The following is a 26,161-nucleotide window of genomic DNA, read 5'->3' as shown; positions in this document are numbered from 1 at the left end:
TGAACAACTGATTGACATCAAAGTGAAAAAGGCCCTCCTGGTTGGTGATATATATGGAGCAGTGAGTCATTCGAGGCCACAGAAAGCTGCAAAGTATCCAAGGAGCAAGAAGGGGAAGCACGGAAGCAGAGGTGGGGGGTGGGGGGAGGAAGGAACCATGAGAGTGTAGCTTACGGCTTCGGGAGGAGTAGATCTTATACACATATTTTTTCTTCCAAAAACAAAGCTACTTTGGCCTTTTGTGAATCTTACTGGTACAAAGGCAGATTCCCCCCTGCTCAAGGCCACAAACAAACACTACTGAACGTGATACACCATGTGTATCACGGACCATGTGTGACAGTTTCATGTGGCAAAGGACTTCCACACTGCAACATGACTCTTCTTCCTGACCACATGCAGTGACTTGATCTTTTTTTTGGCAGTCACATGATCTTACAAGTAGAAAACCCAAATCATGGCCAGACAAAGGGGTCTGTAAGGCAAATTCTCAGATGAGAGAATTACAAAGCAGAAAGGCCTTTAAAGGGCAACTGGTCCAGTGGTTTTCGAACTGCCCCTTTCAAAAAAAGTTTCATTTAACTTTTTCCTCCTAAAGTTGGGCATATGTCAAGGAAGCTCAATACATAAAAGGGATAAACACAGAGCTGTTCTGGTTAAACGGGTAGGGGGCCTTGGATGGCTGTCCTATCTTCCGTTAGTTTTGGAAGAGAAACATCAGAGCGTCATCTGAAACCATGATCTGGGGGCTTCCCTGGTGGCGTAGTGGTTAAGAATCTGCCTGCCAATGCAGGGGACACTGGTTTGAGCCCTGGTCCAGGAAGATTCCACATGCCATGGAGCAACTAAGCCCGTGCGCCACAACTACTGAAGCCCGTGCGCCTAGAGCCCGTGCTCCACAACAAGAGAAGCCACTGCAATGAGAAGCCCACGCACCGCAACGAAGAGAAGCCCCGGCTCGCCGCGACTAGAGAAAGCCCACGTGCAGCAACAAAGACCCAACGCAGCCAAAAACAAACAAACAAACAAACAAAACACCACAATCTGGGGCGGCTACCCCAAGGGTAGGAGAACACAGAGCCTGTCCAGTTACACTCTCCCCCTCCAAAGCTCCTGCCGTCCAACCATGACAATACCCCACACACGGCTGACATAAGGAAGGATGCTGCCAGTCACTTTGGCACTAAGAAGACTAAATGGAGGCACTATGTTTTCTTACTCAGGAAATGTGAGCAGGAGGAGACAAGTGGCTGGAAGGCGTTAAGAGAAATAAAGTCGGGACTTCCCTGGTGGCGCAGTGGTTGAGAATCCGCCTGCCAATGCAGGGGACACGGGTTTGAGCCCTGGTCCGGGAGGATCCCACATGCCACAAAGCAACTCAGCCCGTGTGCCACAACTACTGAGCCTGTGCTCTAGAGCCCGCGTGCCTAGAGCCTGCGCTCTGCAACAAGAGAAGCCACCCGCAATGAGAAGCCCGCGTACCGCAAGGAAGAGTAAGGCTGGCCACAACTAGAGAAAGCCTGCGCACAGCAATGAAGACCCAACGCAGCCCAAAATAAATAAATAAATAAAGTAATTAATTAAAAAATTTATTTTAAAAAAAAGAGACATAAATTCGGTCCACCTCACAACTAGCTGTGTGCTCATGCCTGGGGGACGTGTGGCATCCAGAAGTAAAGAGCATTGTTGTGGTTCACACACTCCCCGGTAGTGAAAGCACATGTGGGGCAGGGATCCTGGGGGAAAGAAAGTATAAAGAGGAACACCTCGGATTCCCTTTTATGACTAATAAAGTTAAATCCTCCTTATTCTTCAGGTTTCAACTTTAATCTCACCTCTTCCCTGAAATCTTCCAGATGTTCCAGTCCAGCTTCTCTCCTGCCTCGCGTCTTCCATAATACAAACCTTTAGTTCTTACCTGGCACTTAAATAATAATACAACTTCCACACGTCCCTGTCTTCCCTGTCTTGTCTCCCCAAGTTCCTCAAAGGACAAGGCAGGGGTTTTACTTTTAAGCAGATGGGGGCTGGCTTCCAGGAGGTACGGGCAGTGGCTGGCCTGGCTGCAGGGGATCCCCAGGCTGAAGCTAGCGTCTACTTTATAATGTGCCCTGCTTGTCTAGCGTGGTGTCCCCCAGATGCCTGGTGTGTATGCTCAGGACGTACAGACCGGCTCCCAGAATACCTTCTCTTGCTATTCATGCTCCCCACTCGGGTCCACGTGTCCGTCTCTGGGTTGTAGACCTCCACAGTGCTCAGCCGCAGCTGGCCGTCATACCCCCCGATGGCATAGAGGAGTCCGTTCACCACGGCCACACCGACACGGCTGCGGGCTGTGGTCATGGGATGGCACTTCTCCCAGCGATTGGCGATGGGGTCGAACACTTCCACCACATTCAGGGAATCACCTGCATAAAAATTTGCTACTCAAATTAAAACAAATGAGACCGCTCGTTTAGATCACAGCTGTTGCGCAATGATTATACGGAATGTTCAACTTCGTCCTATCAGCTCTTCCCGCAGAAATTACTCAAGCCAGGAGGGCCCACTAAGAAACTGCAGCCATGATAACCTCAAACTTAATTCTTTAAGGAAAATCAGAATCAGACAGGAGGCATTTATTTACTTTCTAGAGAGGGCAGTTTTAAGTTGCAAGGAGTTTCTTCACCTGCTTAAAGGCAGAGGTGAAGGCAAATGGAACCACTATTTCCCCGACATAGAGCAGGAGATGGCTTCCAATGCGACTCTCACTTCCTAGCGGTGACCCTGGGCAAGCTGCTTTGTATCCCCATCTTCTGTTCTCACATGTGAAATAATCTCCATAGCAGAGTTCCCATGAGGGTTAAATGATATAATATGTAAAACACCTAGCACAGTTCTAGAGTATACCAAGTGCTCAAGAAATAGTAGTCACAGAAGCAAGGAATAATAACTCCAATCCTACCGTTTTCATCAGTTTTTTAAGATCAAATAAAATAACCCCCTCCCTGTTTTATTCTGCTTTGGGACACTCAGCACCTGCCACGCTCTAGCATTTACTAGTTGAGGACTTACCTTTTCCAGGTCATATGGTTAACAAGTAGCGTAGGCCAGTACCCACCTCCCATTAACTTTCAATTAAAAACGAAACTGCCCAGGACTGCCCACCGGCTCCCCACCTCCCACAAGCTTGGGCTGACTCTGAAAAGGCCTGGCCTTCACATCCAAGGTGACGACTCCCTGTGCCACTGCACTGCAAGGATTCAGGTGTCTCCCCTGCCCTCTCCTAGATTGCTACTGCCCTGCAGTGGTGCCTGGGGTGGGCAGGAGTGGGGGTGCCCCATGGAGGTTTCCTGAAAACTTGACTGTATAATACAAGAACTGCCAATAATACACGGACTACAAGGCATGTGGGTTTCACTGGAGGTAAGAGGTGAAGAGTAAAAAGTATTGATAGTGCAGACCGTGCATATTTGGAGAATCTTCCTTCTTACGGTGACACTCTTACAGTCTAAGCCCAGAGATCCACATGACTGAATGTGATTAGCCTGGTAACAGAACTGGGTCTCTGATTATATCCTATCCAAAGCTGAGTAAATCCCATAGGTGACGCGATATTAGGGGAAGAGTGCAGGCTCAGGAACCAGGACCTGAGTTCTAGTCCTTGCTCAGCCAAAGGACTTGTGTGAACATAGCTAAAGTTCTCTGGGCCTGCCTCGACGTCCCCATTGTGAAGGAAGGGGGCCAGGCCTCTGGGATTTCTAAAGGGCCCTTTTGCGTTGATATTCTGCTTCAATGGTATTAATATCTGACATGCGCTAACTGCAGAACAATGATATAAAATCAAGAGGGATAAAGGTGGTGACATGCAAGGGGGAGGAAGCAGAGGGCCAGGCTAGGTTGTTTGGTGCTTCTTCAACCACGGCATCCAAGACAGGGTTCTACAAAGGGGAGCTGCAAGATACCTGCTGAGTTGAGGCCCCCCACGGCATAGATGAGCCCAGCGATAGATGTGCAGCAGCGAGGCCGAGTTCTGAAAGCTGGCAGGTGGGGCCGGCGCTCTGGCATGAGGTGATAGTCCTTTGCTTCATCCACCAGGTCCCTGGAATAAAGTGCAAGATGCTAGGACAGGAGGTATTCTCTCCACTTGGCCCACATTTGTAGGTCTGAGCCTGGCTCCCCCAACCACAACTGCAGGGGAAACATGGGAGGAGAAGCCTTCTGGAAGGTTTGGTCTCAAAGAACCCAGGTGAGTCCAGGGGAAACTATACACAGCTATTGGGACGTGCTCAGCATTGGAGGGGCAAGATGAGCAGAGCCCATCTCTGTTAGTTTAACAGAAGAAAAACAGGGTGTTCCCTAAAATAGCTAGCCTTGGGGAGGTTCAACAAGCTGCTCGCATCCTGCTGCCACTCAGACCCAGCTCTTCCTTTCCATCCCTATGGCACACACCCAGCAATTAACCATCTCACCCGGACTGTGGCAGCAGAAGCCAACTGCTCCTGAGAGATCTCCCTGCCTCCAGCCCCACCCCTCCATTCCAGCCTCCACACTGGGGTCCAAGCTGGTTTTCTAAGACCCTTCGATAACTGCCCACTGCCTACAGAACAAAGCTCCAACTCCCCCAACAGCACCCTTGAGACTGCTCCTCACAGGGTCTCAGCTACCTCCAGCCACACCTCCACCCCTCCCTGACACACACACTTGCACGCTGCATGGACCACGCCACTGACTCCCTCCTGAACCAGCTGTGAATATGAGGAGCAGCTTGAAGGAAGATGCGTATTTTCCTCTGCTGCTCTACTTTTATAACAATCCTTCTACAGGGCTGCCGTCTCCTGAGCTGTTTTGGTGGCTCTGCTGCACCCTGTTGTTTTTGATTTACTCTGGGTAACAGTTTTGCATGCTGCTAAACATGCCCCACCCCTGCCCATCACTGTAGCTGGGCAGACCCACCTGAGGCCAGCACACTGACTAATGTTTACTGAAGAGGATGAGGAGCCCCAGGAAGTCACCAATAAGTCAGCTGCTGGTGTGGACAGGGTCCGGGCAGGCAGTATAGACGCCTGTAGGTCCACAAACAGCTCAATGGAAGGAGATGCCAGAAAATCCTCAAATAACTTAGGGGAGGAAGCCCCTTTTGCCTTGATGCTCCCATGCGGCACATTTCTTTGCCCAAAGGTGAGAGACTCAGGCTCTTCCAGGTTCTAGACAGAAGGCAGATCAATCTGTGTGCTGTGAATTAAGAACGACCACTCCAGGGCTTCCCTGGTGGCACAGTGGTTGAGAGTCTGCCTGCCGATGCAGGGGACACGGGTTCGTGCCCCGGTCCAGGAAGATCCCGCATGCCGCGGAGTGGCTGGGTCCGTGAGCCATGGCCGCTGAGCCTGTGCTCCGCAACGGGAGAGGCCACAACAGTGAGAGGCCCGCGTACCGCAAAAAAAAAAAAAAAAAAAAAAAGAACGACCACTCCAAATCCTTCCTCCCCCGAGCTAAGTGGCCAAGTTCTCTTCTCCGTCCAGACCCTCGGCATCATCCTCGTGCAGGCCCACCTCTGCTCACCTGCATTTGTGGCAGCAACGCACCAGGTCATCCTGCTGCACTCGGTCTGACAGGAACTGGGGCCGGCAGAGGGGCAGGCGGATATTGGACAGCAGCTCAGGCAGGCAGGGTCCCCTCTGCTCCCGGTCGTATCTGATCCAGGCCAACACGGCCTCAAACACCTGCCACAACAGAGAGGGGAAGCTCTGGAGGCAACTCCTCCACCCAGAGGCCACACCCCTGTACCCTCCAATCTCAAACCCTCTGCTCCCTACACTGGGCCCAGCAATCTTTCCTCCTGCTTGTCTCCTGAATCCACTGTTTTCTCTCCACGTCCCCAGCTACCCCATTCAGCCCACTCTCTTGAAAGGCAAGCCTAGGTTACTGCAACACCTTCCTGGCTTTCATTATGACTTCCTAACGAAAACCTGTCAAAGCTTCCTTCTTCCTTCCTGTACTGTAACAAAGTGCTGTTGACCTTCCGTCCCACTGCTCCTGCACCCTCTTCTCTAGCCAGGCCGGCTGTCCCCTTTACCTCGAATGCCCCCATCTCTTCCTTTCCATCTAACCCCATTCCCATTTCTTTGAAGGCCTGGATCCAGATCCGTGTTCTCCAAGGAGGCTTCCCTAATGGCTCTGGTCACAAGGATATCTCCCTCTAAAGCCCCACAGCCCTTGTAGAATGCATCACTGCAATAGATGTGAGCTGCCCTGGGTCATATTACCTAGTGGAAGAGCCAGGAACAGAACCCCTTGCTCTTGGGATGGGGTTCTTTCCTACAAATCTCAGGGTCCACACTGCTGAGCTCAGAGTTCACTTTTCTAACGGTCACTAATACGGAGGGGTGAGGACTCTTCAGACATTAAGGAAATGAGCTGAGTTGGGACTAACATCCCAACGGCTTGCCTCCTGGAGCCTGGGGCTCCTTCTGCCGAGGCAGCTTCATGATAGGCCAGGACTCATGACCAACTGACCAGATGAGCAGAGGCCTTGCCGCAGTGGTGCTCTGGGTGCCTGCAGGGCCAGGTCCAATTCCCCCCACATCCGACGCCCTTCACCACCCAGCCCTCGTCACCCTCTGCTCAAAGAAACATTGACTCACTGTCCTCTTAAGACACCTTGCACCACACTTTTGTTGAACAGAAAGGATGTCCTTCACTCCTCTCCTGCTACTAACACCCTACACTCTCATTTAATCTTTTCTTGACCGCTCCAAGAAGATGTCTTCTTTGTCCTCAGAGGACCCTGTGATCACCCACACCTCACCTTGCCAATAGCTTCACCTCCTCTTCCATGCAACCAACTCCACTTAGCCTTGGGCATGGCTCCCTCTCAGGTCCCCTGCAGTCTATTTCCTCACCTTTCTCTCACCCGACACGGATTCCAAGGGTCATTATTCCCATGCTAGTCTCCTATCTCTCTTAATCACACTTACCTGGAAAAAAATCTGTACCCTGGTGAAGTCCGGCTCTTTATATCCAATTCACCCCCTACCCTGCACCAGTATATGCAGCTGATAGAAAACACACAACAGGGCTGACCAGCTCATACTGAACTTGTGACTGAAAATCTCATCTGGCCCTGCTTCCTATCCAGCCCTCTCCATTTCCCGAGCTTCGTCCATTTACTCTCCCCCTTTCCTAGAGGACTGGTTCATACCTTTTCATCTCTCCTCAAACGTCTAACATTCCTCCCTCATCCTCACTCTCAGCTGAGAACACAGAAACAAACAAGAAGAGAGTGTGAATAAAAACTCCTGGCATCTCCCTTCCCACCCATCCTCCCCCTGCGCTGGGCATGTGCTCTCCTTCTCCCTCTTGTGGCCGTGGATGTGAACAGCCTAAGCTCCTCTCACACACCCCGTGCCCTACACTCTGTCTCTTCTCACTTACCCCAGGACACCATTCTCCCTTTTCTCCTACATTACCAATTCTTCCCTCTCTTCCAGAAAATTCCCATCAGCAGTCCAACTGTACTGTAATTTCTCTCATCTTAAAAAAAACAAAAGCCTCTTGACTTCATGTCCCCCGCCCAGCAACTGCCCCCACGCTCTACTCTCCTTTAGAGTAAGACTCTTTCAGAAAGTTATCTATGCTCATTTCTGGTTCACAGAAACATTATTTCTAATAGTAAATTTTGGAAATAACCTGAACATTGAAGAATGAGGGTCACAGGGTTGATAAAAATCAGCCGAATATTATTTAGACACTAAAATGTATAAAAAGTTTTCAAGAAAAATGCATACAGTATGATAAAGCAAACCCATAATAAACAGCAGCTGCACACACACCATGATCTACATTTTGAAAAAAGTAAAATAGAAAACAAAGGTGAGAAAGAGCAGCAGCCCCCATGTCACCTCTGGACTGCTCTACAGACCTGCTCCTCTGATTTCACGTTCAGCTCATCCCGAGACACCAGCTCAAGCACGTCTTCCAGGGGCAGGGCCAGGAACTCTTCCGACATGGACACCTCCACAAAGTGCTGGTGGATGAAGCTGTTGGCCGCGTCGTATAGCACGGCACACATCATGGTCTCAGCAAACTGGCGTACACCCAGGCAGTTTTTGGGGTGAAGCCTTTTGGCGTAAGAGAAGATAAAAAGAAAAGAGTTAGAGGAAGAATGTTATCTTTGATCATTCTCAAGTTGGTTCTGGGTAGAGTTACAGAATGGAAAAAAAAACAAGCTCTGCCCTCAGCTTTAGTGGAAACCCCCTGTGTGACATCAGGTGAGCTTCTCTGGGACTCAACTTGTAAAGGTATAAAAATAAGGCAGGGACTTTCCTGGTGGCGCAGTGGTTAAGAATCCGCCTGCCAACGCAGGGGACACGGATTCAAGCCCTGGTCCGGGAAGATCCCACATGCCGCAGAGCAGCTAAGCCTGTGCGCCACAACTACTGAGTCTGCACTCTATAGCCTGCAAGCCAGAACTACTGAAGCCCACGCACCACAACTATTGAAGCCCGCACGCCTAGAGCCTGTGCTCCTCAACAAGAGAAGCCACCACAATGAGAAGTCTGCACACCACAACGAAGAGTAGCCCCTGCTTGCCGCAACTAGAGAAAGCCTGCACGCAGCAACAAAGACCCAACGCTGCCAAAAAAAACCCCAAAAAACAAAAAAAAACGGCAGATTATCCTCAAAGGAGCCTGCCTCTTGGGCCTAGTGCTCCGTGTGTCTATGTGAAGTGAGTTCTCTGGGAAGTCCTGGGAAGCAGCTCTCAGGAGAGAAGAATAGAGCACATACTGGAAAACTTTGCTTTCTTTCAGTGGTTGACATTCTTGATTGAATGTCCGCCTCTGGTCACCGGGAAGGCCCTGAAGATGTAGAATCAGAGTTTAAACCACATGGAGAAATGACTTCTTTAATATCAGGACCCTTACACTTTTTTCTTTCCTTTTTTTTTAAACAAAAAGAGGCTCTATGGGCCCGACTGTTCAGTCAACAGCGGCAGCTATCACTTATATGGCACCATCAGTGAGTCAAGTACTTTGCCAGGGTTTCTAGACACATTCTCCAGGATTTTTTAAACAACACTCCACAATAGTAATTGCTCTCATTTTTAGGTGGAAAACTGAGGCTCGGAGAAACTAAGAAATGTGCTCATCGTCCCTCTACAAGCAAGTGGTGGTGCTGAGATTGAACTCTGGCCTTCTGTGCACATTCCCACAGTCCCGAGACAGACCTGCACTCATCAGGGCCAGGGAAACCCAGGGTAAATTCTGACCCTGCCACACTGGGCAACTTGGGTGGATTCCTTAGGCTCCTCAAGTGTCAGTAATAGCCTTGCCTAGAAAAAGGTGATGACAACAGCTACTCACCTCCTAGGGCTGTGGCCATGACTAAGTAGGAATGTAGGAAACGCATCCGACATGGTGCTTGGTATGAAGTTAGCTTCTGGTTTAATTTATATTATGTTTGTTTTTCTTACTACTATTACACCTGAGAAAATTCCAAATGAGCCCAATGTAGTTCCAAAATCTTGGTGACAGCAGTGGACCATGGGGGATATGGCTTTTCTTATTTTGATTTTGTGACTGACAATCTTGTGATGGGAGATGGTACATATTAGATTAAAATTGCCCAGGTTTACTCTTTGTGAGAACGCTTTCTCTTCCCCCCCTCCCCCATATTGATTTAAGGGTTACAGTAAGCTATACTTACTAATCAATATTCACCATTGCCCACTGCCAGTAGCAGACCTGTCAGGGACTGAAAGGGCAGAGCATCTCAGGAGCCTGGCTTTATGACTAGTCTAAATTCTGCATAGCTGTTGTTTCGTTCCAGCCTAAACTGGCTCTGTCCATTGTTTTGGAAACCTAGGCCATTTCCAAAGGCCAAGGAAACATAAGCATTGAGCACCCCTGGGCAAGCAGCATGGCCCAGGGAGAAATACGGGACTCAGGGTCAGAAGGTCAGCTCAGTCATCTGTCAAGTAACGTTAGCCTTTCTCCTGGTTGAGACTTGTTAAAAAGCACGTATGGCAGATCAGATACGAGGACAGACCCTCCCTGGGCCTCTACAGCATGTGCTTCACTCATTCCTACTACTCTGACATCAAGTCAAGAGGAGGGTTCAAATACCACGGACAAGGAACTGGATAGAGTCCAAAGACGCGGGAAAGGATGATCCACTTTGCTGACTGCCACACATTTCCATCCTTTCCCTCCCAGGTTAGGATTCCTGCGCCTCACCTTTGGTTGTCTTTGACTGGCTTGGAATGATTGAGCACAAAACACACTTTCCACTGAAGTGGGCTTTCACATCTAAGAGGGTAGGATGTGGGGAGCCTGTCTGTAAGCCAGCTGGTGGGGAAAAAGGAGGGAGAGCTGCCATGCAGGAGAGGGGACCATTCAGGAGAAGGAGGAAGACAAGAGGGACAATAACCCAAAGGGCAGATAGAGACCCATATCTGTCAATAGCCACTTCACAACCTCCTTCCTTGCTGACATAGCTTGACCATGATAAGATGTAATGCTTTATCGGAGGTAGGAAGCAGTGACTTGAATTAAGTAAGTTATTGGCTTGGTTCATTGACGCATCTGATGTTCTGATCCAGTTCTGAGAGAAGAATTTTGGAAAATACACACCTCCAATCCTCACTTAAAAACAAGGAGGTCCATTCATCTGAAGGCTGGAAAAGGAGCCACAGAAAAAAATCAACCCCCAACCTCATGGGAAAAAAGAAAAAAAAAAAAATCAGCAGGCTGAATATCTAACAGGCAAAATGGCTTCAGGAACTACTGCTCTAAGAATTCTGACGGCTTTGCAGCTTTTCTGTGCTCAGTCATGCCCTGTCCTTTTCACAACCGCTCAGGATGGTTTCCCTCAAGCCTTTAGTAATCAAACCTTGAAACTGAAGGGCCCACATGCTTGTCTTCAAGAACACACAGGAAGGGGACAGCTGGGAGACTCCATTACACTCTGCAGCCAGGCTCAGGGAGAACCACCCCCAGGAACACAGGCAGTGATGGTAGCTATTGAAAAGAAAACAGAAAGGCCAAACCTCTGGGGCCTGTGGCAGAGAATAGAAACAGGAATAAGGTGTGAGTTTAGGCTTCAGAAGGGGGCTCCCAGTGCTGAACAGAAAAATGTCAAGGACAGACTCAAAACATCAGGCTTTGTGCTTTAAGTACCTTTTCCTAATATGTCACTGGTGCATGTAAAAACTGCACTGGTCTAAAAATCACTTTTCTAAGCATCTTTTTACATGACACTACTTTATAATAGAGCCTGGATCCAGTGTTGACAGTGAGGAACTCAAAAGCCCCTAGGTGGAGCTGTTGTCCCCTTGTGAGAATGGCCAACTTCACCCTTTCCACAGGGCCTTACTTAGTCATTCTCCAAATTCTGTGGGAATACAGAGATGAACCAAGTCCAGTTTGTGTCCTTAAGCTCGCAAACGAGTAGGACAGACAGTGTGTGCCCTACAGCCCATCACAGGCAGCTCTCTAGGCTGGCCCAGAAGGCATCCTAGGGCAGGTCAAGCCAGGCTCTGGGGCTGCACTCACTACATGGTCTCCAGCTGCAAAACCCGAACAGGACCACCTACCTCCCAACGAAACCAGCAGAGCGCCCCTGCGTGTTAGCATCATTACCACGGTCGTTAAGACCATCTGCACACACAGCAGTGCTCACTGATGCCCGTGAGCACCACATAGGCAGGATGTGGACCTCAGGCAGGGTCCACAGAGCTGCTAAGTGAGTTGAGCTGGTGGAACAGAAATGCGGGAGGGAGAGGTTGGCTCTAAGAGGGGATGAGGTTCAGGAGGCCAGGTCTGAGGCAGAGGAATGCTGGTCTTCAGGCCAGGGGCCTTGTGATCAGAGGAGATCAGGTGGAGCCAGGCTTTGGAGAGACCACAGACAGAGGGGCACTGTTCTGGTTTCTCCCTGCCTGTGGGCAGCCCAGCACTAACCCTCACCCCCAAGCCTCTAGTGGCTAAAGGCAGCTTTTACCTTGTGACTACGAGCTCTGCCTCTTGAGGGGGAGGAAGAGCCTTCTTATCTGCTCAGTCCTCAAAAGGTCACGGCCAAGTACTGGACATAGGTAGGGGTATAATCCATGGTCCTTACTCTAAAGGAGCATATAATGATTGCTCCCAGGGGACTGAAGGGGACAGAGAATTCCAGGAGGTGAAATTTGGGTGGGCTCTTGCAGAGCAGAAGGAAAAAGGAAGGCCAAGAAATTCAAGGAGGGAGAAGGATCTAAACAAAGAGGGAGACAGCTATGGAACAGTGAGGGAGCACTGAATAAATCTGGTGGTGGCCGGTTAGATCGGACAGAGAGGACCAGAAGAAGAGGTGCATGTCAGACCAAGGGAGAGTACAGGCAAGGCTCCATAAATCATGTTCCTGAAAGGTTCATCCCAAAGAACTGGGTACTGCTTGATGCTGATTTCAAGAAAGGGCATTTCCTCAGAGTTATCTTCCCATCTCACTCCCTTCATGAGACTCTCCATGCCCCCAAAGACTCATCAAACTGGCAGGGGATCCCAGAAATGACACGGTCTGCTCCCCGACACAGGCCAGGCCCATCACATCACCTCACCGTTCTCGGAGGAATGTGCAGCAGGCGTCTTTGATGCTCTGCAACTGCAGGAAACTCGCCCCCATCAGCAACGACTGGACGTTTTGCTGGTCAATGGCAAGGTGACCGTTGTAGGCAAAGTTGATCAGAGCTTCCAGGGCGCTAGAGGAGAGGAAAGATGCTCTTCAGAGATGGTGTTCGGCCCACAGGATACTCAGGCCCTAAGTAAGCTGACATTGTTACCTGAGGAACGGATGGGCCCCGCTCTCAAATACATTTAGCCCATGCCCTTTGAGAATCTACCTGAATGGAATAATTACTTCACCATAGCTATCATTCTACTTCTTAGGTTGTCTTTACTGCCCAAATGATTTTATTATAGAAGGTTCTGAAAAGACAAAGCAATGACCCAGAATCTCACTACTGAGTCAACTGTAGTCATTTTTCTAGATTAATTTCCATTTCCTATTTGCCTGCATGCTTAAGTTGTATGGATATAATCATGTAATACTTATGAAGCCCTTTCCCATGTTTCTACACTGACTTCATGTTCAACTTTCTTTTTTTTTTTTGGCCATGCCACGCGGTTTGTGGGATCTCAGTTCCCCCTGACCGGGGATTGAATGTGGGCCATGGCAGTGGGAACGCTGACTCCTAACCACTAGATCGCCAGGGAACTCCCCATGTTTGACATTTTCAACGGCTGCTATAAAGTAATCCAACATGTAAATGTGCTACAATTTATTTCCTTTATTGGTAAGCATAATAGCTTTTATAAATAACATTTTTGGATTATTTCTTTGGGATAAGTTTCCAGCCTGAGGTTTCCAACATTTTTTTCTGCCTTCCAATTCACACCAAGAATGAAATCCAAATTCTGTCTATAGGGCTGTATGTGGTCTGGCCCCTTTCCATCTCTCTGACCTCATCACCTTCCACTCTTTCCCCCTCACTCTATTCCAATATGCTGAACACACTCTCACTTCAGGGCCTTTGCACTGGCTACTCCCTCTGTTTGAACGGCTCCTCCCCCAGATGTCTTGCTCCCTCACTCCAACTAAGGTCTTGGCTCAAATATCACCTCATCACAGAGGGCTTTCCTGATCACCCTGAAATAGCAGAGACCCTCACCATCATTCGCTAGCCTTTATTCTGCTTTACCTTTTTCACATCACTTTCACTTCCCAGCCATATCATGTATGTATTTGTTTACTGCCAGATGGCCACTACTAGCAAGTTGGAATAATAAGAGGTGCTTTCTATTTCCTCTGCTATACCTCAGTACCTACAGCAGCACAGATCACAGGTTCTCAGTCTATCTGTTAAATGAAGCACTTGGATCGTGCATGGTGATTAGCATGGCTCTGTCAGACACAGACCTCAGAGATGAGAGTGTACAACTGCCCTTGGATATAGACACACTTCTATGTCTTTCATTACAAGTAGCTGGCCTGAGATTGCACCCTTGCAGTGGGTATACAGATCCTCTCCATGTACTGGAGCAAATCACCTTCAATCAACCGGAAGGTACCATACAGTTTCCTAGCTCCTTTCCTTCAAGTTTTCACCATGGGGAGATTAAGACGTTAGGCAACAAATGACAGCTTACTGGCTAATATTTTGGAGTCATCGGTTTATTTATTGTCTCTCTCCCAACAAGAATCATCTTGCGTGTCCTGTTTGCTCTGCATGCCCAGACCCCAGAACAATGCCAGGTACATAGTAGGTGCACAGTGGACCCTTGGATGTAGCCTAGGTTATAAACACACAGCCTCAGTTCACAGACTTGCAGTAAAATCTTTTAAGTCATATAAATATGCCTTTTTCCTTTCAAGGCCCCAAAAGGCATACTGTGGAATATGTTTATATAAAGCCTTCATACAGAAGTCAGGAAAGTATTTCTGTAAAGAGGGTCTAGATGTAAGGATAACTTTAAGTAAGTGTGTAAATGATGCAATTTCAGGGTTTATAGTACTGCCTCCTGACCCTAAAACTCATCTAGGGCAGAATTGCTCAACCTCAGCACTACTGGCATTTGGAGCCAATGATTCCATTATGGAGGGCTTTCTGGGACACTGAAAGACGTTTAGAGGGATAAACTCTGGGCTTGACCTCCTTGGACTTCAGTTTTCTTCTTTTTTTAATTTTACTTATTTATATTTTTCGCTGCATTGGGTCTTCATTGCTGCGCGTAGGCTTTTTCTAGTTGCAGCGTGTGGGGGTTACTCTTCGTTGTGGTGCGCAGGCTTCTCATTGCCGTGGTTTCTCTTGTTGCGGAGCATGGGCCCTAGAGCGCACGGCTTTCAGCAGTTGTGGCACGCGAGCTCAGCAGTTGTGGCTTCTGGGCTCTAGAGTGCGGGCTCAGTAGATGTGGTGCACGGGCTTAGTTGCTCTGCGGCATGTGGGATCTTCCCAGACCAGGGCTCAAACCCGTGTCCTCTGCATTGGCAGGCGGATTCTTAACCACTGCTCCACCAGGGAATTCCCGGGCTTCAGTTTTCTCACCCATCAAATAACCATGATTTCTGCTACCTTCTCGACCTGCGTCATCACATTAACAGCCAGTAGACACACGTGGCTAATTAAAACTAAATTTATTATTATGTATTATTTACTTATTTATTTATTTATTTATTGGCCACACTGCGTGGCTTACAGGATCTTAGTTCTCTGACCAGGGATTGAACCCAGGCCCTCGGCAGTGAAAGCATGGAGTCCTAACAACTGGACTGCCAGGGAATTCCCCTAAAATTAAATTGAAATGAATTAAAATTAAATAATATTTAAAATTCAGTCCCTCAGTCCCACTAGTCACATTTCAAGTGCTCAACAGCTACATGTGTTAGTGGCTACCAATTTGGAGAGGACAAACAGAACATCTCCATCGAGGCAGGAAGTTGGACAACAGTGGACAACACTGTTCTGGACTGATGGGAAGGGTAATGAATGAAGACACTTATTTGAAAGACTAGTCTGCCAGCTAGAAAGGTTAGCACAGAAAAGTGAAGAGAATAATATACCACCAACTTTGTACCCAGTCCTAGTTTTAAAAACGTATCTTGGACTCTCGTTCCTATGAGACGTGTTACTCTCATTGAGTTAAAACACATCAAAACCCTCCTTATTTTAACCCTGTCTCAGGCCACGGGCTGAGGTTCTAGCTTGTTTACTGGTCACCTACTGTGTGTGTGGAGCTGTGCTTGATACTGGGTCCTGCTGGAAGGCCCTCAAAGGGCACCAAACACAAGGCTGAAACTGCACCTAGAAAGCAGGTTGTGAAACCTGATGGAGGAATTTGGTACCTTGGGTCCATTCCTTGCATTACAATCTCATCCTGCTTGCACTCCATCATGTCATTTGTAAACATAGCGTGGAAATACGGGATTGAGGCTGCTAAGACGATCCGGTGAGCACTGAATTTGTGGTCCCCAATCTGCAGGCAAAGTAAAATACAAAGACAGATATTGAGGAATGCAAGTACAAAAACCCACCCTGCCCCTTCCACAGCTCAACTGTTTGCCCACTGGAGTGGTACTGATGGCATCCCAGGACGTGATAGCTGAGGCTTTTCATGGAGACCTTGAAGTATTTTAAACTCAACATACACCGTTATAGTAGGAGAATGTAGACAACACATTTTCATAAGGCATTAAAACGGTTAGAAGTCTTTATTTATATGGCAATCTTCACTGCACCCCTCCAAACTCCCCCCACCAACTCAAAGACCTGATTTCTCGAACACTTTATCCTGATTCCAATTTTATTAGATGGTAGATGGAAGAGACAAAGTGGCCAAGAACGCTGAAGCACCTAACAGTAGGCTCCTCCAGAAGAGTAAACAGTGACAGGAAGAGATGAGGAGAAACAAGCTTGAATAGGGGGTGCATGTGGGGATCAAGGACAGAGGAGGCATTGTGGGCACAGATGTTAGGGGGTCCCTGGGCACCAACCAGGCTGTGGTAGACCACAAGGAGCCCAGAGTCCTCTAAGGAACATGACCCTGGCAGCAGCAGCTGGAAGGACTGGGGCTGTGGACTGGCCAGTGCTCTGCATGGCCTGTAGGGCTCATGTGGACAGAGGCAGACTCTCTCTAACTTGTACCAAATGCTCAGGAACACATCCTTAGCCTGGGGAGTTCCGTAAAGTGCTTTCCAACTATCTGCCAAAAGGATACTCCCTTTAACTTTGCCATTTATAGCTCCAAGACACATAAACATTTCCACTTCAGAATTTTCTACTCTTCAGAAAGAGCAAACAGTCTTTTTTTTCCTCCCCTTCACCTAAGTTCCACATTAGTGAAATGCCAGAGCCATCTCACTATCTGATGCTCACCTCTTTGTGTCGTATTTATTCAAGGATTCTAGCTCAGGTTCTCTCACTATGTCCTCTTTTTCACTGAACTTTAGGTTTATTATCTGTAAACTGTCCTTCAAGATCAAGCACACAACCATCCAAATACCAAAGGATCCTTACTAGATTCAGATTCTAGGAGTTCCTCATATAATCCATGTGTTGTCCTACTACCAGTGTTGGGGACATTAAATGGCTGCATGCTTTGAGGGTTTTTCATAATTAAAAAAAAAATCACAGTAATAAATGCAAATATTTCTTAAAGTTGTTCTACAAGGCTTATAATGAAAACCAGAAGTTTCTGGTTCCCTGATTTCTGCTCCTGGGGCAGCCACTTTCTTCTGGTATTTATCTCTATCTTTCTAAGTAATATGCCTCTAATATTATTTCTTGAATTTTCATTTTTAGTTATTACTTGTGGTAGTCAGCCTCCAAATAGCTCCCAACTCATCCCTGCCTTCTGGTATTCATGTTGTGCAGGTCCCTCCCACAATGTCTCAGGGCTGGTCTGTGTGACTGATGGAATGTAGCAGAAGTGATGATGGGATGTCACGTTAAAGCTAGGTCATAAAACACACTGCAAATTCCTCTAATTGTCTCTCCTGGATCACATGCTCTCAGGGAAGCCAGATAACAACATATCCTGAGAGGCCCAGATGACTGCAGCCCAAGGTGACACCTGGACTGTAACCTCATGAGAGCTTCTCAAATCCTGCTTCTGAATTCCTGACCCACAGAAACTGTGAGATAATAAATATCTGTTATTTTAAGTCACTAAGTTTTGGGGTAATTTGTTATGTGGCAAAATATAACTATTAGGTTACATATTTAATTCTTATGATGGAAGATTAGGATTTTGCTCTGACATGCTCTCTTCACATACTACTTCACATACTATCTCCATTTTCCCATAGAATTATGCCAAATTTTGGTCAAATTAACATTAAGAATTGCATTATTAGATCTATGTGAATACTATTTGTAGACAAGCCAGGATGTATACTATGATTACATTTCTTTGTTGGTATAATTTCTGTTTTCCCTGAAGATAATAATAAAGTGTAAAACTCCCTTTAATATGTTCCATCAGGTACCCTATCAGTTTGTTCTTGTGACATCCATACTGGGACTCTGTCTTTCTGGGAATTCCTTTCCCCTTGCCTATATTGGAACTCCTGTTTCCTGGATCCCATTTAGTCCTCTTCTTTGTTATTCCCTTGTTCTGGTGAAAAGTGTCTTCTAGCAGAGCTTCCTAAGAAAGGGTGTACTATGAACTGTTTTTAACTCACAGCACTTCTTTCACGATATGTGTGGGCTTTGTTCTCACACCAACCAATTCTCCAACTTTCCAGACACCAATTGGTATCCTACAATTTAATTCAAATCTGACACTAACCACATAGAGCTAGTGCAGACCCCACAGGTTAAGGACTCAGTCCCACCAGACTGCCCCTGCTTCAGATGCTAACTGGGCCACTCATACTTCTGACCCATCAGCTAGACGGTCAGGGTGGGGGAGGTGTCCCCAAAACCTCCTCTTCAGGTTTGATAATTTGCTAGAATGGGATTTTTCTGTAGGCATGACTGATTAACTCATTGGTGATCAACTCAATCTCCAGCCCCTCTCCCCTCCCCAGAGGCAGAGAGGTGGTGCTGAAAGTTCCAACCCTCTGATTACATGGTTGGTTCTTCTGGCAACCAGACCCCAACCTGAAGCTATCTAGGGGCCCACACAGAGTTACCTCATTAGTGTAAACTTAGCTGACTTCTCCTCTTACCCCTATCACTCAGAAAATTCCAAGGTTTTTTAGAAGCTCTTGTGTCAGGAACTGAGAACAAAGGGCAAATATTACAACAAAAGATGGTCTTATTACCCCTACTACTCAGGAAGTTATAATGATTTTAGGAGCTCTGTGCCAGGAATCAGGGACAAAGACCAAAAACATATTTCTTATTATATCACAATATCAGAGGGCATATGCACAAAATGTCTGAAAATGTCTTTATTATCCTTAAACTTGGGTGATAGTTTAGCTGGCTATAAAATTCTAGGTTGAGAATATTTTTTTTCTATCAGAATTTTTTGGTTTTTTGCCATGCCATGTGGCTTGCGGGATCTTAGTTCCCCAACCAGGAATTGAACCCACACTCTCGGCAGTGAAAGCAAGGAGTCCTAACCACTGGACCGCCAGGGAATTCACCTCTGTCAGAATTTTGAAGGTATTGTTCCATTGTCTTCTAGTTTGTGGCTTTTTTTTTTTTTTTTTGCTGTACGCGGGCCTCTCACTGTTGCGGCCTCTCCCGTGGTGGAGCACAGGCTCCGGACGCACAGGCTCAGCGGCCATGGCTCACAGGCCCAGCCACTCCACGGCATGTGGGATCTTCCCGGACCGGGGCACGAACCCGTGTTCCCTGCATCGGCAGGCGGACTCTCAACCACTGCACCACCAGGGAAGCCCTAGTTTGTGGCTTTTGAGCAAGCTAATGCCATTTTGAATACTAACATTATATGACTATTCTCTCTAGAGGCTTTTGGGACTTTCTCTTTATCCTCAGAGATCTGCAATTTCACAGGGCTGTAAGTTGGAGTTGGTTTTCTTTCATTCACTGTGCTGTACCAATCTATAGATATGATTTTAGTTCTGAAAACATCTTTTCATACTATTTCTTTGATAATTTCCTCCTCTCTACTGTTTATTTCTTCTCAAATTTCCATTCGTCAGGTGTTAGACCTCTTGGAATGATCCTCTATAATTTATTTTATCTGTTCTCCCCATTTCCATCTCTTTCATTTGGTTTATCTTCTGGGAGTTGTCTTTAACATTACCTTTCAATATTTCTGTGTTGTATTTTTCATACTTGCTATAATATTTTTAATTCCTTTTTTTTGGGGGGTGGCATGACATGTGGCATGTGGGATCCTAGTTCCTCGACCAGGGGTCGAACCCGTGCCCCCAACATTGGGAGCACAGAGTCTCACCACTGGACTGCCGGGGAAGTCATCATATTTTTAATTTCTAGGAGGTCTTGTCTTCTGGAGGTTCTTTTTTTTTTTAAAGAATCTAGTTCATCTTTTATGCATGCAATATTTTCTCTAATCTCTCTCAAGATTTTATAGTTAAAATCTTTCCTTCTTCTTCTCCCTGATTTTACTGTTTCCTGAGGTTTTTTTCACCTCCATTTGATTTGGACTTTTTTTCCCCAAGGAACTGTTTAGAGTTTCAGAACAGTACTTTTTATTTTATTTTATTTTTTGGCCATGCGGCATGTGGGATCCCAGTTCCCCAAACAGGGATGGAACCCGCGCCCTCTGCATTGGAAGTGCAGTCTTAACCACTGGACCGCCAGGGAGGTCCCCTGGACTCTGTCTTTTATGTTCTTTAAATGTCTCATGACACTTGGCTATCTGCTCATACTTTTAGAAGCTGTTTGAAAGCTCTGTGTAGGGGAGCTAAGCTTGCCAACTTATGGGCTTCACATTAGGGTGATCAGGCAAGAAGAATCTGTCATTTTATTGAGGATCCCCAAAAGCAGACAGTATCGCTAAGACTTTTTCTCTGGGATTAAATTTATCAGAGGAGGATCTTTCAGTCTCTTGCATGACAGCACCTGCCTGCAGATACTCTGAAAACTGAGAAAGGGGAATGGTCCTATTAATCACTATATAGAACTTTGTCTTAAAGCCCCTATTTTCAGTTTTGCTCCATATTCCATCTCATCTTCTGTGCTTGGTGTGTCTCTGGTTCAATATCTAAGACTAAAATATCTGTCTCCTGAGAGAGTAGAGGAGGGGTTGTAGGCATCTAAATGCTTTTCACATAGACTTTCGACTAATCTTCCTGTTTCCAATATTTGGTTTCTCCGATTCTGGAGCTATTCCAGGGCTCTGCATTACAAATCCTCTTTGTTAGTTCCCCCCCACCACTCCCTGCCAAAGCAGGCACCTTCAGTTCCTCTGGCCCACTAAGTTAATCACACTTGCTTCCTGGCTTCAACATTCCGTTGACCTCTCATTTGCCGATCTCTCTTTTCCCTCTTACTATCATTTTAATGGGATTGCAGGAGGAAATGAGGGCAAAATGTGCATTCAGTTTGCTGTGTTACACTGCTATGCATTTATTTTCCATCTACAAAGTAAACAGAAGACAAAAGAACAAGCTGTATGTGCACGAACTAGGTGACCTGATTTCCCAAAAAAGCTCAGCTAAAGAGAAGACAGGCCTATCTTGGGATATGCTAGGCAGATTACATCTGAATTCTCTGTTCAGTTAAGGGGAACAACTAATTTGTCTTTATCTAGAAGAGTGAGACCAAGATGGGAAAGGGTCTGGAAGCTACATCTTACGAGGAATGGCTAAAGGATAGGTAATTTAGGGATGACTATAGCTGTCCTCAAAGACTAGAAGGGCTATCACGTGGATGAGGGCAGATCTGCAAGGTACAAGGAGGCACATTTTAGTTCATCACAAAGAATAACAGCTTATTACCTAAGAACGTTTAGGGAAGTCCTTCACTGATTCTAAAACTATTAAGGGACCTTCCAATTCTACAATCCTAGGATAATACACTTTTGTGAAAAGCTTAAAAAAAAACCCAAATACTCTCACTGTACTCTTAGTTAAAAAAAAGAAAATGAGATGATCATTTATGAAGTTCCTTTGGCTAAGTACCCATTACACATATTTTCTCATTTTAGTCCTCACGGCAACCCTCTGCATTAAGTAGCTATTGTGAATTCCATTTTATAGATGAGGAAACCAAGATTTAGAATTAACTTGCCCCAGTTAAGTAGCTATTATGTGAAAGGAAATTATACTTGAGTTGTTTACTGGTGGAGTTTGAGAGGGACCCAGTAAATAACACACCCCTCCCAGCTCAAGTTCTCAGCCAACTGGGAAATTTTTAGAATTAAAAAATAAACTAACACACATAATAAAAGTATACAGAATTAAATACACACAGGTGAATGAAAGTAAAACTGGGCAAATCTGAATAAGAGTAGCTGATTGTGTCAATGTCAATATTCTGCTTGTGATGCTGTACTATAATTTTGCAAGATATTACAACTGAGGGAAACTGGGCAAAGGGTACATGGGAATCTCACTGTTAATATTTCTTAACTGCATGTGAATCTACAATTATCTCAAAATAAAAAGTTCCCTAAAAAAAAAAGGGACAAATGGGAAATCCAAATGATAAATCTAATATTGTAAACTACAGCTTATACAGGAGTACAGTGTGTTCCCTATTTTAACATCTTGAATTACACAGGTCCACGCAAAGGCTACTTTCTCCACTGATCTTCAATTACACACTGTTACTGCAAATCTCCTCCCTTTTCCATCCCTAAGGTGGCAAAGAAATGTGAACTGTTGCTACAGAATTTAGGAAAAAATAATCAATAAGCAACATATAATTGATTGGTCAGAAAAGTTAAGGCTATTTGGCATATGCCTCTACCTTTAATCACATTTTGCTATACCTACCTTTAAACAAACAATATTACAAATATTAATAAAACAATATTATAATCATAAAGTATTAGCAATGCAATTGAATCAGACAGTAAATTAAATGAATTTAATTAAATGTTAGTGAATTAAATGGAATCAGATAGTAAAGTATTGGGAAGACCCAGGTTCAAAGTACAAGATAGGAGGGAAGGAAAGAAACGAATCTATGGTATCATGAAACACTCTGAACTGAAAGAGCTAAACTCACAAACACACATGTGGAAGTTACCCAGGTGGGATCAAGATATTAGGTACACAACACACCTCTACTGCCCGTGCTCACAGGACCACTTATTACGTGTGTATCAGCACCAGCCACTTAATCACTGTGGGATGATTTGCAATGACCAGCATCTGTGGAGCAAATTAGGGGCAATCACAAGATTTCCTAGGTATACACAATACTGCCAAATTTGCTTCTAAGAAAAAAAAAAATCAATTCAAACTGGAATGCCCAAACCACTTCCACTAAAACTGCAGCAAAGACTGAGCATTCTTGCCACTTAGCTTCTACAAAGAGTGGACACAGAGCCTTTTCCTGAGCAGTGGTGGTCCACCAGACAGGTGGTGTGGCATCAACATTGGAGTTAGAAGGCCCTCACCAGTTATGTTACCTCAGACGCGTCCCCTCCAAGTTTGGCTTCCCAACTAAAAAAGTGAGACCGTTCCTATTCATCTGACTTCTCAAGTGTATTTGAGAAGATCTAATTTAAGAATGATTGATATGAACATCATTTGACCAAATGACCAGGGACACTCCAAATTCCTGAAGCTCCAATGGGAAAAAAGTATTGTCCTGTGCAGACCAAGCTAATGTTGCTGTCAATCCTGGGTCTTGTTTGGAGGGATGGATCTGTGCTGATTTGTCCTAGCCTGGGCACCAATGGGAATAATTCAAGGGCACTTTTGCAAACAACAGAAGTGCTCCATAATGGTGAACAGATAAATAAATAAATGCCTGGATGGATGGGCTTTGGACCAGAGTGCTACTTAGCTTGTTCTGAGAGGGGCCTCAGCATTGCAACTTTGGTCTCGTTAAATTAAGTTATATACAATACATGTGAAAACACCCAGCACAGCGTCAGGCACTTAACAGAGATTTAAAAGTTTTTTGTTGCACCCAGCTGAGAGCAACAGCCATGAAAGACCAAGATATAAATATCTGAAATCCTCTCAAGTTCAGTCTGATTAATAGAACCCTGGGAGAGAGATTAAATCTCTGAGTTTTAGGGCCAGCTCTACTACAGATACAAGCAAGCTGCCTAATTTTACCATATCTCAGGTCTCCAGGTTGGAATATAGGATTATTACTTACAGGGCGCACAGCAAGGAATATACTAGTTTAAAAAAACTTCTTAAAAGCAGCACCAAAAATACTGGAAAAAATATCACAATCAACCACTCTGTTAGGCATTATTAGAAAGTTCAGCATGGCGTCAAAGGTCAAAATACTTGCCAGTCTCTACCTGTGCCCATGCCAGAGGAGACAGAGAGCACAAGCCATATGATACATATAAACTGCACCGATTTCAAGGCCAGCTCTTCCTGTTCTGTATGACCCAGGCAAATCTCTTCCCTTTACCCCTGGGCCTCAGTTTCTTCATCTGTAAATAAAGGGCTTTAACTGGATCAGGGCTCTCAAAAGGTAGTAGTTGTGTTAACAGTAGCCTATCACGAATTCAGTAAAGCTTTCTTTTTAATCATGATGGAATCTACATGCATTTGAAAAGTAACTGTACATACACCTAAACGATATAATTTATCTGGCCCACAGATTGGTGCACATATAGATTTGAGGGTCCCCTGCAATAATTGCAGAATCCCTGTAGCACAGAAACCCCTGCACCAGAGGTTCTTGGAGGTCCCTTCTAGTTAGTAGTGTCTGAGACCTTGACTGAGCAAAAGGAACCAGAAATCCTGAGCACCTCATGTCTACCTAAGTTTTGACTTGGTTTAAAACACACACACACACACACACCTCCTCCTCCTCCCATTTTCTTCCTTGGAAAGACTGGGAAATCTTCCATTCCTGACCCTGCCCTGGTGGTATCTTTGGATCAACAGGGATAGTGTAGCATGACACCACAAATTCTGTTCCCTATCACAGGCAGGCGAGGCGCAAGATTCAACCAGTTGCTTATTCAAGCAGGAAAAGCAGCAGGACAAAATCTGAGTTGGAAGTAATCTGAGACAGGTGTTCCCAAAGAAAGCAAAAGATATACCCAGAATTGATTTCTCTTTGACGGAAAACATTTTGATACTATTGCTCCTACCTTCAAGGAGCCCACAATGAACATAAATTAAACAATAAGTGAACAGTTAAGTGCCCTGCCTGCGCAGACAGAATACCCTTGGGATCAGTGGGGTTTAAGACTAAGCATTTAGGCAGTCACGAGATGCTGAAAGTGCATAAATAGTAATCCATAATTTTACTAAGGCACACATGTGAATCATAAAGGCTATGAATCTTGTGTGTAAGAATGAGTCTGTAAAAATGAGTAGCGATGGGTTAATCTCTAAAATTCCTTTGGGCTATAAAGTCGATAATTAAGAGAGACAGTAAGTATATCATGGCAGATAAGAACATACTCAGGAACTAAATTGCCTGGGTTCAAATCTAGGTTTTGCCATTTACTAGCAGCGTAACTCTGGGCTACTTAGCTTCACTGTGCCTCAATTCACGAAATCTGCAAAAATGGGGTAAACAGTACCTCACTCATGGGGTTACTGTGAAGATTAAATTAGCATTTAATGCATGGCATTTAAAACAGTGCGTAGCACATATTAAGTGCTAAATAAGTGCTTGTTAAATTAAAAAAATGTCCTTAAATTGAGAACTTTACAGAATTCATTTTTAAGACCTTTAGAGAAAGGGTCGGCAAACCATGGTTATGGGCCAAAATCCGGCCTTCCTGCCTCTTGGTTTTTTGTGTGACCCATGAGCTAAGTGTAGTTTTTACATTTTTAAATGGTTGAAAAAAATCAACCCTAATATTTCATGACATGCGAAAATTGTATAAAATCCAAATTTCAGTGTCCATATATAAAGTCTAATTGGAACACAGACATGCCCATACAATGGCAAAACTGAGCAGCTGTGATAGTGACCAACGGCCTGCAAAGCCAAAAATATTTACTATCTGCTTCTTTATACAAAAAGTTTGCTGACCTCTGCTCTAGAGTCACAGGGAAGAAATATTATGAAGAGGGATGTGAACACATTCTCTAGAAAGAAGATGCTGATCACTTATCTAAGACCCCCCAACCCCCATTCTCCACCCACGTCACACCTGGTCTCCACACACATCTGCTGGTATTCACAGACTCCCCTGCCAAACCAGTATGATCTGTCTGCACTTTGTGGAATCCAACACTGAGATAAAGTGTCTTATACAACACTTGCTCCTTTTCAAAAGGAAGTGAGCTAAGGCATTCACTCTGGAGTCATGAATAGCCTGTAACCACCAAATGCCTTTTTTTTAAAACTTCAGTTTCTTTCTTTTTTTAAAAAATTATTATTTATTTTCTTTATATTTTTGGCTGCATTGGGTCTTAGTTGCAACATGCGGGATCTTTGTTGAGGCATGCAGGATCTTTTGCTGCAGCATGTGGTCTCTTCGTTGCAGCACGTGGGCTTCTCTCTAGTTGTGGCCTGCGGGTTTTCTCTCTCTCGTTGAGGCATGCGATGGTGTGCAGGCTGAGTTGCCCCAGGGCATGTGGGATCTTAGTTCCCTGACCAGGGATCGAACCC

General features: G+C 45.6%; 1 protein-coding gene across 3 annotated transcripts in view; it reads right to left on the bottom strand.

The window, feature by feature from the left end:
- Positions 1–26,161, bottom strand: part of KLHL18 (kelch like family member 18) — a 54,764-nt gene that overhangs the window by 7,658 nt on the left and 20,945 nt on the right. For 2 of the 3 annotated variants that reach the window (XM_060022360.1, XM_060022359.1), the window contains exons 2-7: positions 15,850–15,980; positions 12,569–12,709; positions 7,901–8,099; positions 5,542–5,702; positions 3,945–4,081; positions 2,186–2,423 (exon numbers count right to left, since the gene is read on the bottom strand). In XM_060022360.1, the coding sequence (XP_059878343.1) occupies positions 2,186–2,423; positions 3,945–4,081; positions 5,542–5,702; positions 7,901–8,099; positions 12,569–12,709; positions 15,850–15,980 (1,007 nt within the window). The remainder of the gene's footprint in view (positions 1–2,185; positions 2,424–3,944; positions 4,082–5,541; positions 5,703–7,900; positions 8,100–12,568; positions 12,710–15,849; positions 15,981–26,161) is intronic. The other variant, XM_060022361.1, reaches the window with a different exon arrangement.

The sequence above is a fragment of the Delphinus delphis genome, chromosome 10 (assembly GCF_949987515.2).
Source record: "Delphinus delphis chromosome 10, mDelDel1.2, whole genome shotgun sequence".
Taxonomy (NCBI): domain Eukaryota; kingdom Metazoa; phylum Chordata; class Mammalia; order Artiodactyla; family Delphinidae; genus Delphinus; species Delphinus delphis.
This window is presented reverse-complemented; position numbering and strand designations above follow the sequence as displayed.